Source organism: Bos grunniens, chromosome 3 (assembly GCF_055505025.1).
Source record: "Bos grunniens cultivar Pamir isolate PY7600 chromosome 3, Bosgru_T2T1.0, whole genome shotgun sequence".
Classification (NCBI taxonomy): Eukaryota; Metazoa; Chordata; class Mammalia; order Artiodactyla; family Bovidae; genus Bos; species Bos grunniens.
The window spans coordinates 102,459,123-102,476,459 of record NC_141167.1 but is presented as its reverse complement, the minus strand read 5'-3'; the positions used below and the strand labels follow the sequence as shown (position 1 = coordinate 102,476,459).

Sequence of the window (17,337 nt, the reverse complement as noted above, 5' to 3'; positions counted from 1 at the left end):
CACTAACCAAGAGCACTACTGAGCATAAATGTCTGAGCAACTGCAGAGATGGGAGTTGTGAAAACAAATGACTTCACCACTGCTAAACCAGAACTAAAATAATTTCTAATGTTAAAACACCTAAATATTCTCATAGAATTTTATTTTTATCATATTAAATGTTTTGCACATCTTTTAGGCCTTTTTATTATAAAAAAGAATATTGTTTAGTAATCACTAATAATAAAGTTATATACCCATATATAAAACAATAAGCTCTTAGTGTGCTAAATAGAGGAACACAATAGACTTTATATCAAGCTCTATATCCCCTCTCCTTTTTTGTTTCTTTCGCTGCACCATGTGGCACTCAGAATCTCAGCTCCCTGACCTGGGACTGAATCCATGCCGCTGCCTTGGGAGTGTGGAGTCTTAACTACTGGACTACTGGATAGTCCCAATACTACTCCTTTTTAAATCAGTTAAGTCACTGACCAGGTTGCAACATCTTTCAAAAATGACTAGAACAACATTTAAAAGATAAGAAGGGGAATTTTCAAAAAACACATGAAAAGATGCTCAACATTTTTAATTATTAGATATGCAAATCAAAACTATAATGAGGCATCACCTCATACCAGTCAGAATGGCTATCATCAGAAAGTCTACAAATAACAAATGCTGGAAAGGGTGTGGGGAAAAAGTAACCCTCCAACAACTGTTGGTGGGAATGTAAGCCGACGCAGCCACTATGGAAAATAGTATGGAGATGCCTCATAACACTAAAAATAGAATTCCCATATGATCCAGCAATCCCATTCCCAGGCATATATCCAGACAAAACTATAATTCAAAAAGAGATTATCATACTGAGTGAAGTAAGTCAGAAGGAGAAAGACAAATACCATATGATATCATTTATATGTGGAATCTAAAAAAAGGCTACAAATGGACTTATCACAACTACTTACATGTGGAATCTAAAAAATAATACAAATGAATATATACAGAAAACAGAGACTCACAGACTTGGAAAACAAACATAATTTTCAAAGGGGAAAGGTGGGGGCGGGGAGGACAAATTAGGAGTTTGGGATTAATATATAGAAACTACTATATATAAAATAGATAATCAACAAAGACCTACTGTATAGCATGGAGAACTATACTCAATATTCTGTAAAAACCTATATGGGAAAACAATCTGAAAAAGAATGGATATATGTACAACTGAATCACTTTGCTCTATACCTGAAACTAACATAACATTTTAAATCACCTGTTCTCCAATATAAAATTAAATTAAATTTAAATAGGGATAAGGGGCATTTTATAAAGAGATTATGGAACATAAACCTACCATGACCATTTTCCTTTGTTCATAGAGCTTCTGTAATTGGTAGGATTTTTCCTCTGCTTTGATGTAACCTTTTTTCACATCATCAACAGCCTGTCACCAAAACAAAGGCAAGGAAGAAAGAACTGTAAAAATTATCATCAAGTACATTCTTGATAAAAATAAAGGGATACAGATTCATTTTCACAATAATTCCTATCCATCTGGACCATCATCATCATTGCCTGTGAACTCTGCAACTCTTATTCTAGGTCTGTCCTGTTAAGAGATTTAAATTCAGGTTAATTTATACATGTGAAATAATTACAGAACACTGAAAGATAGTACACAATACTGTATTAAAGATAACGATGAAGTAGCAAAAATGTGTGACATAAATTGTAAGTGATGCATGCAGCCAGAACAGGAAAGCGTATTGCTAACTGTAGTTATCAAGGAAGTCTTGGTTGGACCCCACAGGATAGGCTGAATAGGAGAAACTTCAGGCTAAAGTCAGGAAACAGAAATGGGTTTGAATTTAAATATATTCAGGAGACAAACCTGCCTGATCAGAATAAAGGATACATGTTAGTGGACAATGAAAAATAATTCTGGATGCACAGATTAATAGAACATGAATGATCCCAAAGAGCAGGCATAGGAATTTAGACTTAAGGACAGTAGAGAGCTAAAACAAATAATAAAAAGTTGTTGTTTCAGAAAGATTGATCTCTACATGACTGCCAAATGACTTAAGCTAAGAAGAGAATGAAACAAGGAAGATCAATGATACTGTGGTACTTTAAGCATGAAGTGAAACAAGACCTTAGGCCAGCGGGGTAGCAACTGGAAGAGAGAAGTGATAAATATGAGACCATAAACAGAAAAGCTTCCAGCGAGAATCTGATATAAAAATGAAGGTATCCAGATATAATATACTAAACTATTCCTGGTTCAGCTGTATGAAACATACATCCCCTTCCCAATCTTACTCCACCTCTCCTCCACTCCAAGAAAAATTTTAAAAATCCAATGGAAGGGAAAACTGATCTTTGGGAGGAAAAAAAAGAAAAAGAACAAACAGAACCATTTGTCCAGGGCATTCAGGATGTACCCTCAGTGAGTTACTCCAAAGACAACCCTATGCAGACACCAGGCAGGGAACCACCTGAATCTTCATCAGAAAACTGCCGATTTCCTTCAGGTAGAAATCATTCCCCATAGTCTTTTACAGGAAAACATTTGCCAATTAGAATGAATTCAGGGTTGAAGTCAAGAGACAATTTCAAATTCTAGCTGTCACGTACCCATATACATTTGAGTACGTCACTTAAACCCTCTCAGTCTGCAAAACAAGAATAAAATCTATATTGAAGGTAGAGAACAAAACAAGATAAAAGATGTTAACAGCTTTGTAAAATATATATAAATAGTTTTTATTACTATCATTGACATTGCCATCATTTGCCTGTTCTGAACCACACAAGGATATATCCTCCCTGGGACTGCCACTGGAAAGAGTATCCCAGTGTCTCCCCAGTCCTAGCCATACAAGTGAGGGTTCACTTAGGCAGAGAGATTATATTCCCAGAGGCGATGCTCAATGAGAACTGCCACCAATGTCCTGCAGAACCTGAACACTATCACCAAAAGACTTGGTGCTCCAGCTAGATCAAATTTAAATCAGTTAGACTGAAAAAGTTGGGAGAGAAGTAAAGAGGGAAAACAAACAAATATTGGTTTATCAATTCAGTATTTCTAATACCTAGAACTGTCCGACTAGTAATAGCACTTAAGTACTTACTGATGACCACTTCCCCTGGGCAGAGGTGGGCCAGAGTGAACATCTACTCCCGCAACTCTAAGTGAACTATTTTCATGTGGGGCAGTAAAAATGTTCTCTCCTCACTCATTTCTAATCAAGATTATATTGCCTGACTAGCTGAGTGGAAAACATAAATATCAGGACACTGGATTCCTTTTTCCCTTAATTGAAAAAAACTTATGAAATAAAAGAGATAATAGTTTTTAAAAATATGTATTACTGAGAGGCACCTAACCAAAACAAGTTTGATCGCACAGCCTCATTCCAGATATTGTTAAGGACTGTAAGCAGTTTTTTGTGATATTCCTTTCATAATTCTAAATGTCATGCTTATGCTAATTCCCTGTCAATTTTAGACAATGTTGAGTTGCTGCATTAAAATAAGTTTTGGGCTTCCCTAGTGGCCCAGTGGTAAAGAATCCTCTTGCCAATGTAGAAGACATGGGTTCAACCCTTGATCCCAGAAGATCTCACATGCCTCAGAGCAACTAAGCCCGTGTGCCACAACTACTGAGCCTGTGCTCTAGCCCGGGAGCCGCAACTACTGAATCCACATGCCACAGCTACTGAAGCCTGCGCGCCCTAGAGGCCATGTTCCCCAAAAAAAGAAGTCACGCACTGCAACCAGAGAGTAGCCTCCTGCTCACCTAACTAGAGAAAGTGCTTGCACAGCAACGAAGACCCAGCATAGCCATAAATAAATAAATTATTTTTAAAAATAAATAAAAAGAGTTTTTTAAAAAAAGCTTTAGGGACTACCCTGGTGGTCCAGTGGTTGAGCATCCATGCTTCCACTGCAGAGGGCATGGGTTCAATCCCTGGTTGGGGAACTAGGATCCCGCATACCATAATGTGCAGCCAAAAATCGTAATGTTTTAGCTTTCATATACCACTCCTGCACTCTCTCTTCTTCCTCCAACATCTCAATAAAAACTAAATCAGTAATCAGTATTGAATACTGTACTCAATACATTATTATAAGCATGTAAACATTATTCACAACTAAATCATGTGCTGTTACCAGGGCTTCTTTTCTTATACATTTCGTTCTCCTTTTAAGTTAACTGCCTTACGTTTGTAACTTTCCACATGCCTCTTACCAATTCTTCCACAATAACCAAATACCAAAGTCCTGCTGACTCATTCAAACATTCGTTTTCTAAAAAGTGTTGACCATTCTCATCTATTGCGTCCCGCCTATTCTCTTCACAGGTTTACGCCTCTTAAAATCCATTACGATTATTCTAGTAAGCTTTCAAAAAGTAGTTTAAATGTATGTTTAATCTGGTAGGTTTAGCCAGAAAATAAATATATCCTACTATAGATTTTGACTTTATCAATTTTTTAAGGAAAAGGCACATTACCAGCATTATTATCTAGTATTTCATCAATTCTAAGATGCATAGTTTTCTCACATTTTATTATTCCTATAATTGGGATGTGTCTTATAATCAATGATATATGTTGTTTAATTGGTAGCTTTTTTCTCTTAGCAGTACATAAAATACTAGTGCATCTTACAACTGATGGCATCTTAGAATTGATGAGATGCATGAGACGGTCCCACCATCAAAATATGATACAAAAATATCAACTAAAATTAAGTGAGGGAAAAATTTCAGTATTATTTTCCAAAAGGCACAATTGTTTACCTAGTCAATCATAAAATCATTTGAGCTGCTGTGTACTGCTGGGAATATAAAACGGTACAGCTGCTATGGAAAACAGTGTGGCGGTTCCTCAAAAAATTAAAAACAGAATTTCCATATGATCCAGCTATTGATCATGATTCTGGGGATATTAAAAGCAGAATTTTGAAGAGACATTTACATAACCCTGTTCATAACAGCATTATTCATAATAGCCAAGAGGTAAAAGCAACCCAAATGTCCATCCACAGATGAATAAACAAAATGTGATATACACATACAATGGCATATAATTATTCAGCTTTAATAACATGAATAAGCCTTAAGGACATTATGCTAAATAAAATAAGCAAGTCACAAAAGACAAATAATATATTATTGCACTTACATGAGATATCTAAAGTAGTCAAGTTCACAGAAAGTAGAATGAGAGTTGCCATAAGTAGGGGAGAGGAAAATGAGTTGTTTAATGGGTAGAATTTTAGTTTTGCAAGAGGAAAAAGTTCTGGAGATCTATCACATAATGAAGTGAATTTAACACTACTGAACTGCACATTTTTAAACGGTTGAGTATAAAAACAAAAACAAAAACTTACCAAATTATAAATTTTAAATATATACAGTCTATTGTGTCAACTATACTTCAATAAAGCTGTTTAAAAAACTGAAGAAACAGGAGAGTTGAAAAAGTTTTGGGGTATGAGACACTGATACGAAAATAAAAGCTCTTCTATCTATCCACCTAAATGTTTTGGACTGTTGTTGTTGTTTAGTTGCTAAGTTGTGTCCAATTCTTTGCAACCCCATGGACCACACAGCCCACCAGGCTTCTCTGTCCATGGGATTTCCCAGCCAAGAATACTGGAGTGGGGGTTACCATTTCCTTCTCCAGGGGATTTTCCCGACCCAGGGATCAAACCTCTGTCTATATTGGCAGGTGGATTCTTTACCACTGAGCCACCAGGGAAGCCAGCCCTACTTTTGCTTTACAGTTTTATAATTCAAAAAGTAATTTCACAACCTCTGCTTTGTTTAAAGTTTGATACTGATTAAAAAAAAAAAAAAAAGTGAACTACTACTATTACCCTTTAACAGATCAGAAAACAGATGTTAACAAAGCTATGTTAAGTATTTAACCAATGGAGAGCTTGTACTTGAACCAGATAGTCTGACTTCTAGAAAATAACTTTTCTACTTCAACAACATAAAGAAAAAATATTCCATTCATAACTGTAATAAAAAAATAGAATACTTGGGAATTAATTTAAAGGGGCATATGTGATCTGATGGCTCAGATGGTAAAGAATCTGCCTGCAAGGCAGAAGACTTGGGTTACACATACACGCGCGTGCATGCATGCACGCGCGAGCGCGCGCGCACACACACACACACACACACACACAGTGGTATATTACTGAGCCGTAAAAAAGAATGAAATAGCGACATTTTCAGCAACATAAACAGACCTAGAGATTATGATACTAAGCAAAGTCGGTCAGAAAAAGACAAATGCCATATGACATCACTTGTATGTAGAATCTAAAATATGACACAAATAAACATATCTGTAAAACAGAAAACACACTCACAGACACAGAGAACAGATCTGCAGTCACCACAGGGGAGGAAGGATTCTGAGTTTGAGATTAGCAGATGCAAACTATCATATATAGGATGAACAGAGAACAAAGTCATATTATATAGCAATGGGATCTATATTCAATATCCTGTGATAAACCATAATGGAAAAGTATACGGAAAAGAACATGTGTATACACATGCATAACTGAATCACTTTGTTGTACAGTAGAAATTAACACAATTATAAATCAACACTTCAATAAAAAGAATTTTTTAAAAAATATGCTCAATATCGCTCATCATTCAGTTCAGTTCAGTCACTCAGTCCTGTCCGACTCTTTGCGACCCCATGAATCACAGCCCGCCAGGCCTCCCTGTCCATCACCAACTCCCGGAGTTCACTCAGACTCACATCCATTGAGTCAGTGATGCCATCCAGCCATCTCATCCTCTGTCGTCCCCTTCTCCTCCTGTCCCCAATCCCTCCCAGCATCAGAGTCTTTTCCAATGAGTCAACTCTTCCCATGAGGTGGCCAAAGTACTGGAATTTCAGCTTTAGCATCATTCCTTCCAAAGAAATCCCAGGGCTGATCTCCTTCAGAATGGACTGGTTGGATCTCCCACTTCACAATGGTCAGAATAACCATCATTTAAAAGTCTACAAATAAGAAATGCTGGAGACGGTGTGGAGAAAAACGAACCCTCCTACACTGTTGGTAGGAATGTAAATTGGTGCAGCTACTGAGGAAAGTAGCTACACCAATTTTTGGGGGCTCCAAAATCACTGCAGATGGTGACTGCAGCCATGAAATTAAAAGACGCTTACTCCTTGGAAGGAAAGTTATGACCAACCTAGACAGCTTATTAAAAAGCAGAGACATTACTTTGCCAACAAAGGTCCGTCTAGTCAAGGCTATGGTTTTTCCATTGGTCATGGATGGATGTAAGAGTTGGACTATAATGAAAGCTGAGCACTGAAGAATTGATGCTTTTGAACTGTGGTGTTGGAGAAGACTCTTGAGAGTCCCTTGGACTGCAAGGAAATCCACTCAGTCCATAGTAAAGGAGATCAGTCCTGGGTGTTCATTGGAAGGACTGATGCTGAAGCTGAAACTATAATACTCAATACTTTGGCCACCTCATGCAAAGAACAGACTCATTGGAAAAGACTCTGATGCTGGGAGAGATTGAAGGCAGGAGGAGAAGGGGACAACAGAGGATGAAACGGTTGGATGACACTACCAACTCAATGGGCATGAGATTGAGTGAACTCCGGGAGTTGCTGATGGACAGGGAGGCTTGGCATGCTGCAATTCATGGGGTCACAAAGAGTCGGACACGGCTGAGCAAATGAACTGAACTGAACTGTGGAAACCAGTATGGAGGTCCTCATAAAACAGAAAGTAGAGCCAAGTTACCATACAATCCAAAAATTCTACTCCTGGGCATATATATGGAGAAAACTAATTCAAAAAGATACAAGAACCCCAATGTTCACTGCATTACTATTTATAACAGCCAAGTCATGGAAGCAACCTAGATGTCCATGGATAGATGAATGGATTAAGAACATGTGTGTGTGTGTGTGTGTGTGTGTGTGTGTGTGTGTGTGATAGAGTATTATTCAGCCATAAAATATAATGAAATAATGCCACTTGTAGCAACATGGCTGGAGAAAAACAAATATCATATGATATCATTTATATGTGGAATCTAAAATATGATACAAGTGAACTTCTTTAAAAAACAGAAACAGGGGACTTTCCTGGTAGTCCAGTGGTTAAGACTCCATGCTCCCAATATAGGGGGCATGTGTTTGATCCCTGGTCGGGGAACTAAGATCCCACATGCTCACCAAAGGGGAAAGTGCAGGGGATAAGTTAGCTTAAGATTAACAGATACATACTACTATATACAAAATAGGTAATTAACAAGGACCTACCATTTAGCACAGGGAACTGTATTCAATATCTTGCAATAAACCATAAGAGAAAAGACTATGAAAAAGAATATATATATGCATAGCTGAATCACTCTGCTGTACACCAGAAACTAACACAACATTGTAAATCAACTATACTTCGATAAATTTTTTTAAAAAGATGGAATAAGTAACAACAGAAAAACAAAGGTAAAAAGAGGTGAAAGTGGTTGCCTATGAGAGGAAAGAAGTGGGAATAACTAATATTTTTCATAATAACCTGTGTAGAACTATTTGATGCTTTAAGCTCTATGGATGTATAGTTTTGATGAAAAAAATTTTTAATTTATTATTTTTAATTGAAGGATAATTGCTTTATTGTGTTGGTCTCTGCCATACATCAGCATGAATCAACCATAGGTAATCCGTATGTCTCCTCCCGCTTGAACCTCCCTCCCATCTCCCACCCAATTCCACCCCTCTAGGTTGTCACAGAGCCCCAGTCTGAGTTCTTGAGTCATACAGCAAATTCCCACTGGTTATCTATTTTACATATGGTAGTGTATATGTTTCCATGCCACTCTCTTCAGTCATCCCACCCTTCTGCCTCCCACGCCCATAAGTCTGTTCTCTATGTCTGCATCTCCACTGCTGCCCTGCAGTTAGGTTCCTCAGTACCATCTTTCTAGATTCCATATGCTGCTGCATATATACACATTAATATATGATACTTTTCTTTCTGACTTACTTCACTCTGTATAATAGGCTCTAGAGTCATCTACCTCATTAGCACTGGCTCAAATACATTCCCTTCCATGGCTGAGTAATATTCCGTTGTATATATGTAGCACAGCTTCTTTATCCATTCACCTGTCGATGGACATCTAGGCTGCTTCCATGTCCTAGCTATTGCAAATAGCACTGCAATGAACATTGGGGTACACATGCCTTTTTCAATTATGGTTTTTCTTGGGTAGTGGGATTGTTGGGTCATATGGTAGTTTTATTTCTAGTTTTTAAAGGAATCTCCATACTGTCTGATAAAGATCTTTTTGAAAAAGTACACAGCCCCGTAATCTTCATTTGCTATTGCTTTAAAAAATAATAATAAATACATTTTGAATTCCAGGATATCCATTTCTTAAACTTATCTTTTGTGGAATTTTACGAATTTCACAAAAAAGAACATTTTATAAATTTAACTAAAATCCAGGAGGCAAAACAGCTTACTCAAGGATTCACACAGGATTGGCAAATGACCATTATATACAAACAGAAAGAGAAATTAGGCTTCTCCAGGGAGATCAATTTACCTACCTGATGAAAGAAGTACGTAACAGCAAGGTCATTGTCATTTAAGAGGATTTCTTCTTCTGTCGTAAAAAGCCACTTTCGAATGGTCAAGCAGGTACCTGGCACAGCTGATGTGTAATTCTGGACGTAGAGTTTATGGGGAAATTCATTAGGTGCCAGCTTACGCACTAGAGAGAAGACAAAACAAAGCAAGCCAGAGTGAGAAGACATAAAAGGCATTTCCTTAGTATGAACTGTGTAAAGCAGACAAGAATGGAGTTGATCATTAACCAGGACATCAGCTTAGACCGTCAAGGAGCTCTGCCTTGGGACCACAAAGTATCAATTTGTCTAGCCAAATCTATGCCTTCTAATATGACCGGCCAGTTGAACCTCAAGCTAACTGAAATCTATCACCTGAGTGACACGCCCTTCAGTTAACATGCTGACTCTGCGGACAGCACCTGCTCCAACGTCAGTTAAAATATCTGATCCATTATTGGGCAAGTATGGCAATGACCACTGAACCTCTTTAAAGCAAGTCTCCCCTTTTATCCAGCTATAGTGTATTTTATTTACTTATGGTGCTTTTATTCTTAAGAGCTGAAAGGCTCTCCCTATCCCTCCACAAATATAAGACATTCATCAAAGTGAAAAGTGTCTTCTGGGTAGCATTATTTCCTCTTCCTAACAATGTCAAGCAAGATAAAACACTACCACTTTTAATTTCTATACTGTTTCTCTTGAAAAAGGCTGAGTTCTTTCTCTTGATGTTTACTATCTTTGAAGGAAGTGAAGTTGCTCGGTCGTGTCCCACACTTTGTGACCTGTGGACTGTAGCCCACCAGGCTCCTCCGTCCATGGGATTCTCCAGGCAAGAATACTGGAGTGGGTTGCCATTTTCTTCTCCAGGGGAATTTCCTGACCCAGGGATCAAACCCAGGTCTCCCGCATTGCAGGCAGATGCTTTATTTTAAGCTCTGAGCCACCAGGGAAGCCAGTGTTACTGTCTTTGTAACACTGCAAAAGACAGATTTTGTATTTTTCATTTTATTTGCTAACTAAAGCTTATACAGCGGAAGTGACAAATAGATTCAGGGGATTAGATCTGATAGAGTGTCTGAAGAACTATGGACGGAGGCTCGTGACATTGTACACGAGGCAGTGATCAAGACAATCCTCAAAAAAAAAAGAAATGCAAAAAGGCAAAATGGTTGCCTGAGGAGGCCTTACAAACAGCTATGAAAAGAAGAGAAGCAAAAGGAAAAGGAGAAAAGGAAAGATATGCCCATTTGAATGCAGAGTTCCAAAGAATAGCAAGGAGAGATAAGAAAGCCTTCCTCAGTGATCAGTGCAAAGAAATAGAGGAAAACAATAGAATGGGAAAGACTAGAGAAATTAGAGCTACCAAGGGAACATTTCATGCAAAGATGGGCACAATAAAGGACAGAAATGGAATGGACCTAACAGAAGCAGAAGATATTAAGAAGAGGTGGCAACAATACACAGAACTGTACAAAAAAGATCTTCATGACCCAGATAATCACGATGGTGTGATCACTCACCTAGAGCCAGACATCCAGGAATGTGAAGTCAAGTGACCTTAGGAAGTATCACTACAAACAAAGCTTAGTGGAGGTGATGGAATTCCAGTTGAGCTATTTCAAATCCTAAAAGATGATGCTATGAAAGTGCTGCACTCAATATGCCAGCAAATTTGGAAAACTCAGCAGTGGCCACAGGACTGGAAAAGGTCAGTTTTCATTCCAATCCCAAAGAAAGGCAATGCCAAAGAATGCTTCAATTACTGCACAATTTCACTCATCTCACACGCTAGCAAAGTAATGCTCAAAATTCTCCAAGCCAGGCTTCAACACTACATGAACCGTGAACTTCCAGATGTTCAAGCTGGATTTAGAAAAGGCAGAGGAACCAGAGATCAAATTGCCAGCAGCCACTAGATCATCAAAAAAGTGAGAGAGTTCCAGGGAAACATCTACTTTTGCTTTATTGACTATGCCAAAGCCTTTGACTATGTGGATCACAACAAAATGTGGAAAATTCTGAAAGAGATGGGAATTCCAGACCACCTAACCTGCCTCCTGAGAAATCTATATGCAGGTCAAAAAGCAACAGTTAGAACTGGACATGGAACAATAGACTGGTTCCAAATCGGGAAAGAAGTATGTCAAGGCTGTCTATTGTCACCCTGCTTATTTAACTTAAATGCAGAGTACATCATGAGAAATGCTGGGCTGGATGAAACACAAGCTGGAATCAAGATTTCGCCAGGAAAAATATCAATAACCTCAGATATGCAGATGACACCACCCTTATGGCAGAAAGCAAAGAAGATCTAAAGAGCCTCTTGATGAAAGTGGAGAGTGAAAAAGTTGGCTTAAAACTCAACATTCAGAAAACTAAGATCATGGCATCTGGTCCCATCACTTCATGGCAAATAGATGGGGAAACAATGCAAACAGTGACAGACTTTATTTTGTTGGGCTCCAAAATCACTGCAGATGGTGACTGCAGCCATGAAATACAAAGACGCGTATCCTTGGAAGAAAAGCTATGACCAACCTAGACAGCTTATTAAAAAGCAGAAACGTTACTTTGCCAACAAAGGTCCATCTAGTCAAAGCTATGGTTTTTCCAGTAGTCATGGATGGATGTGAGAGTTGGACCATAAAAAAAGTTGAGCACCAAAGAACTGATGCTTTTCAACTGTGGTGTTAGAGAAGACTCTTTAGAGTCCCTTGGACTGCAAGGAGATTCAACCAGTCCATCCTAAAGGAAATCAGTCCTGAATATTCATTGGAAGGACTGATGCTGAAGCTGAAACTCCAATACTTTGGCCACCTAATGCAAAGAACTGACTCATTGGAAAAGACCCTGATGCTGTGAAAGATTAAAGGCAGGAGGTGAAGGAGATGACAGAGGATGAGATGGTTGGATGGTATCACGGACTCAATGGGCATGAGTTTGAGTAAACTCCGGAGTTGGTGATGGACAGGAAGACCTGGCGTGCTGCAGTTCATGGGGTTGCAAAGAGTCGGACATGACTGAGTGACTGAACTGAACTGAAAAGCTTAGAAAAGAAGGATAAGATTAGAATCCAAGTGTCCTTGTTCCTTAACAATTCTTTGCAACATTTATGTCTGCCTATTAGACTACAGAGAGTTGGGAAGACAATAAATAATTGCAAAATAGCTGCTTTAGGGGGAATCAAAGTTGTTCTACCTTGACCTGGGATGACAGGGCGATTCAAATCTCCCAAACTCTCTCCCTTTCCAGAATGGGGAATTCTGATCTATTGATATTATCTGTTGTTTCTGGCCTTACCCCTATATATGTATGATGTGGAAAAACCCATAAACCATTGGAAATCTGTCATTTGAAGACAGCCTTCCGACTTCCTCCCCTTTGTGGTCTCAATGAAACTGTCCCTAGCTTTTATAAAATAATATGTAAGAGAAAATCTCTGTCACCATGCAATAAAACCTCCTAGAGGACCTGTTTACACAGAAACTTAAATACATGCATTAAAGCAAAGCCTTTTAATCAGTGTATCTCTTTCTAACTCCTGAAAAGAAAAAGCTATTCTTAAAAATCTACAAAAAGCATAAAGAACACTAAAACAAGTTGTAGTTAAATAAAATCTCCTCTTTTTAAGGTGGTTTCACTAGAATATATTAATTTTAAATCTCTGATTTTTAAAAATCTCATGAAAATATCTGCTTCAGTGCTGGGTGCAAGGAATCAACACTGACAGAAGAGGAAAAAGGCTATCAGATACCTAGACTTGGGCTTAATGGGATTTGTCCTGTCTGCTTGTTAGAAACAGGTCCAATTAGTGGGACTGCCCTGTGTCTTCAATATCTTCTCTAGGCCAACAGTTTCAATCTGACAGCTTCTGGGATATTTGGTACATTAGTATTAGAATAAAATATTCCCAAACTTAATATTAGTCACTGGCACTTACCAAAGGAATGATTGATCACTTCAAATAAGGCAAAGTAATTCACTGTCGTACTGTCCATGCCAACCTTTGCTGCAATTGCCTAAAGTGTAAACGAAATAGATTAGTTTCAGGGAAACTAAGCACAGTTTCACGGGGCTGGGAAAAGATAGATGTATGCATGAGAAGCAGGGAGAAGAGAAGGGCCTCATTACCTTGGTTTCATATAAACTAAATCCATGGTCCATAGCTACTCTTCTTTGTATGTATGTATACATACATGCATCAAACAAAAGGGTAAAAATACCTATAGTATTTGACCCAAATAGCTATGACCTCTAAATACAAATTTTGAAGCTATTAATAGTCTCTCCTTAAATATCAGCTTTGCTCTCTGAAATATAACTTCATCTCATAAGGGTCTTTTTTAACAGCACTTAACTGAAGTGGCTTAGCAGCGGCAGCAGCAAGGCATGTGCTTCACAAGGACAGATTTTAAGAGGAAAATAAATTCTTATAAATATCTAGTCTTACACATTCAGCCTACATTTTAATACAGGCCGTTACCATACAAGATCTATATCCTTGGTTCTTGAGCTTAAAACACTGGTTATCAATTTTTTTTCATACTTCACAAATTATTCTTGTTTACTTTTCAGATAATCCATGTCTCATGCTTGGGACCTCCATTTCCTAAGAATTATTGTCATTCTTGTCCACATGAAAAAAGCAAATTGTTGGAACAACATGTCACTTTGAACAAGTATCAGTCCTCTCTAGAAACTAAGGTCCTAACGTGACAAATAAAAAGAAACTGAAAGATCTATATGCAAATAAACGAAAACCGAAATTACATACAAACAACAACAAAACACAAAGCAAAAAACATAACTAGTAGTATCAAAGTTCCTTTTCAAGGTCAATCCCAAAATGTATAAATAAGGTGTTAATTAAACAAGAAAAAGCTGTTGAGTATTAGTGTCTCAGTAAACCAAACATAAGTATATCCTTCTTCCCAGATCTGCTCACGAAGCAGACCTAGGGTCATCCCTGAAGTGAGGTAGAAACTGGAGACTCTGAGTGATCTAAGCTACAATTCTATACTGCACCAGACAGGAACTGATATCTTCTCAGGGTCTGGAAAATGGCTTATAGCTAGAAGTCTCAGTAATCAGGTAAGGAGAGAACTGAAAAAAAAAATTACACCTTTGTAGAGAAATACTGAAAACAAAACATCATTAAGCTATATAAAATTAATGTTTTCCTTGTAATCAATCTACCATTTTATAACTTCTGAAATACCTCAGATCCTGTACACACCCTTTGCCATGGTATAAAGTAAATGTTTGGGGGATAATTTATTTGCTACAAAGTAGAAATAAGCACTAATATCCAGACTAACCTGCTAGTCTCTCTGAAAACCTTTATCAAATCAAGATTAACGACCAAAGAAAAGGCCTAAAAGAAACAATTATACCCAGCACCTGGATCATGATCTTTAAATACCATTCCTCACTGAAAGGAAACAGGACTCCTTGGGGAAATGGCTGATTCTATATCTAGTATAGGAAATATACAAAGATGAGCCCAGAGCATCTTGTTGTAAGCAAGGATGCTATCATAAACAAATGAGTTGCACCAAAAAAACCCACAGAAGCAGACATGAAGGAGCTCCCAATGACCAAAGACAGAACAATGTGAGCACCAAAAAGAATACTGCTTTTGATTAAATCATGCTGAGTATCTAAAAACCCACATGATACTAAAAAAAAAAAATCTCACCGGATATCACTGGAATCAATAAGGGCACCATTTCTTTATACCACAAATTGGCAATAAAAGGGAAGAATTACATATTTATCCCCTCTTCCCTACAAACTGTATTTCAGGATACCAAATAGCCTTAGTTGATAAGGGAACATTCTTATAGAAGAATTCTAGTTAATAAACGTGAAGACATGAGAGAATTGGAAAATCAGCATTTTGCAACCCTTAATAAAATCACTGGTTACAACAACAATCATCAGTGAAAAACTCAATGAATAAAAAAAATCAGTGGAGTAAACAATGGAGATATCAAGTTATTACCACCTAAAGCTACTAATTAATCACTAAAAGTGGATAACCAAATATTGTGTTCCTCTTGTTGAGAAGTAATATGAAGTATATAGCACAGATTATGACGTACTCTTAACAGAAAAGCAGAACCTAATCGAGCCTCTAGAGAAAAATTCATTTATAGAAAATATAAGGAAACAGAAAGACATATTAAATGACATAAACAGACAAAAGAAACAAATGGGTACATTCAGAATGTGGAACATTCCACAGGACACAGACCCAATTTCTGCAATAAAGCAAATAATCTGGGGGGAAAAGTTGGGGAAGGGGAGGAAAGGGAGCTGGCCCTATATTAAAACAAACATAAAAACCAAGTATCACATGAGGACCTTGTTTAGATCCACATTTTAACAAACCAACTGTAAAGAATCATTTTTAGACAACTGGGAAAGTTGACTATGGATTTGTTATTAGTTAATACCATGCAAGTAGTTAATTTTTTAGGTTTGATAATGGTTTTGTGATTATATAAGAAGAATGTCCATATTTTTTAGAGATGCATACAGAAATGCATACAGGTCCAATAACACGGAATTTGTCTTAAAATATTTAAACAAAGGAAAAGGAAAACTGTATATGCAACACAAATGTGGCAAAATCTTGAGGATTATTAGATATGAGTGATGAGAACATGGAACTTCATGGTACTAGTCTATTTTCATGTACATTATAAAGTTTTTACAATTAAAAAGAGGGGGTACTAATCACAACCAATACAACCTAAGACATTTATTGCCTTTCTTTTAAGAAAGACAAAGTACATTCAAATTAATAATAGTTAACATCAACAGTAGCAGCTAATATTTAATAAATTTATTACATGCCAGATACTCCACGCACTTTATATGTATTAACTCATTTAATCTATCTTTCTCCATTTTAAACCAACCAATGTAAGTCCACTTGTTCAAGTTTAATTTACCTGATATACTTGGTCTGTAGTACTATTCTTTTTAACCCTGACTGTAACTGTCGTTGCATCTGGTAATGCTACTCTCAGCTCTACATCGGACACACCATTGTAATTCTGGGGAAAAGACAGAAAAATAATTAATTAAAAAAAATTATGACCCAGTATATCTTCACTCTCCTTGCAACATGCTAGCTAAACAACAACCTAAACTTGTGACAGAAAGAAAACGAGTTTCAATGAAAAGGGGAAAAAAGACATCTTATAAATCAATACATTTACATTTTATAAGTCAGTCATAAAGCTGACTTTCGGCTGCAGCAAAAGTTAACCTTTAAGAGGAACAGGAAGGAAAGAAATACGTTAAACTCAATGTGTTCATATCCAAAACAGAAAACTTGTGTGAAGCAGTTTAGGTCAAACACAGATGAGATTTTTGGCTTACTTTCAAACATTCAGAACTCACAAATGAGAAAAGAAAACAACTGAAAGCAGTAGTTTCAACAAATATTCTCTGGTTTTAAATGGTCAGGCATGGGCTTCCCTGGTAACCGGTCAATGGTAAAGAATCCACCTGCCAATGCAGGAGACACAGGTCTGATGCTGGGTTGGGAAGATTCCCTGGAGGAGGAAATGGCAACCCACTCCAGTATTCTTGCCTGGGAAACCCCATGGACAGTGGAGCCTGGTGGGCTACCATCCATGGGGTCTCAAAGAGTTGGGCACAACTTAGCAACTGAACAACAATATCAGACTGGCTC

At 37.5% G+C, this 17,337-nt stretch overlaps 1 protein-coding gene across 5 annotated transcripts in view; it reads right to left on the bottom strand.

The window, feature by feature from the left end:
* SNX27 (sorting nexin 27) overlaps positions 1–17,337 on the bottom strand; it is a 79,713-nt gene that overhangs the window by 11,444 nt on the left and 50,932 nt on the right. For all 5 annotated transcript variants that reach the window (XR_015161009.1, XR_015161010.1, XM_086392681.1 and 2 more), the window contains 4 exons: positions 16,589–16,693; positions 13,570–13,648; positions 9,609–9,772; positions 1,340–1,429 (listed from right to left, as the gene is read on the bottom strand). Coding sequence is in view for 3 of the 5 variants with exons in the window: in XM_086392681.1 (XP_086248807.1) it covers positions 1,340–1,429; positions 9,609–9,772; positions 13,570–13,648; positions 16,589–16,693 (438 nt within the window). In the remaining 2 variants the exon portion in view is untranslated. The remainder of the gene's footprint in view (positions 1–1,339; positions 1,430–9,608; positions 9,773–13,569; positions 13,649–16,588; positions 16,694–17,337) is intronic.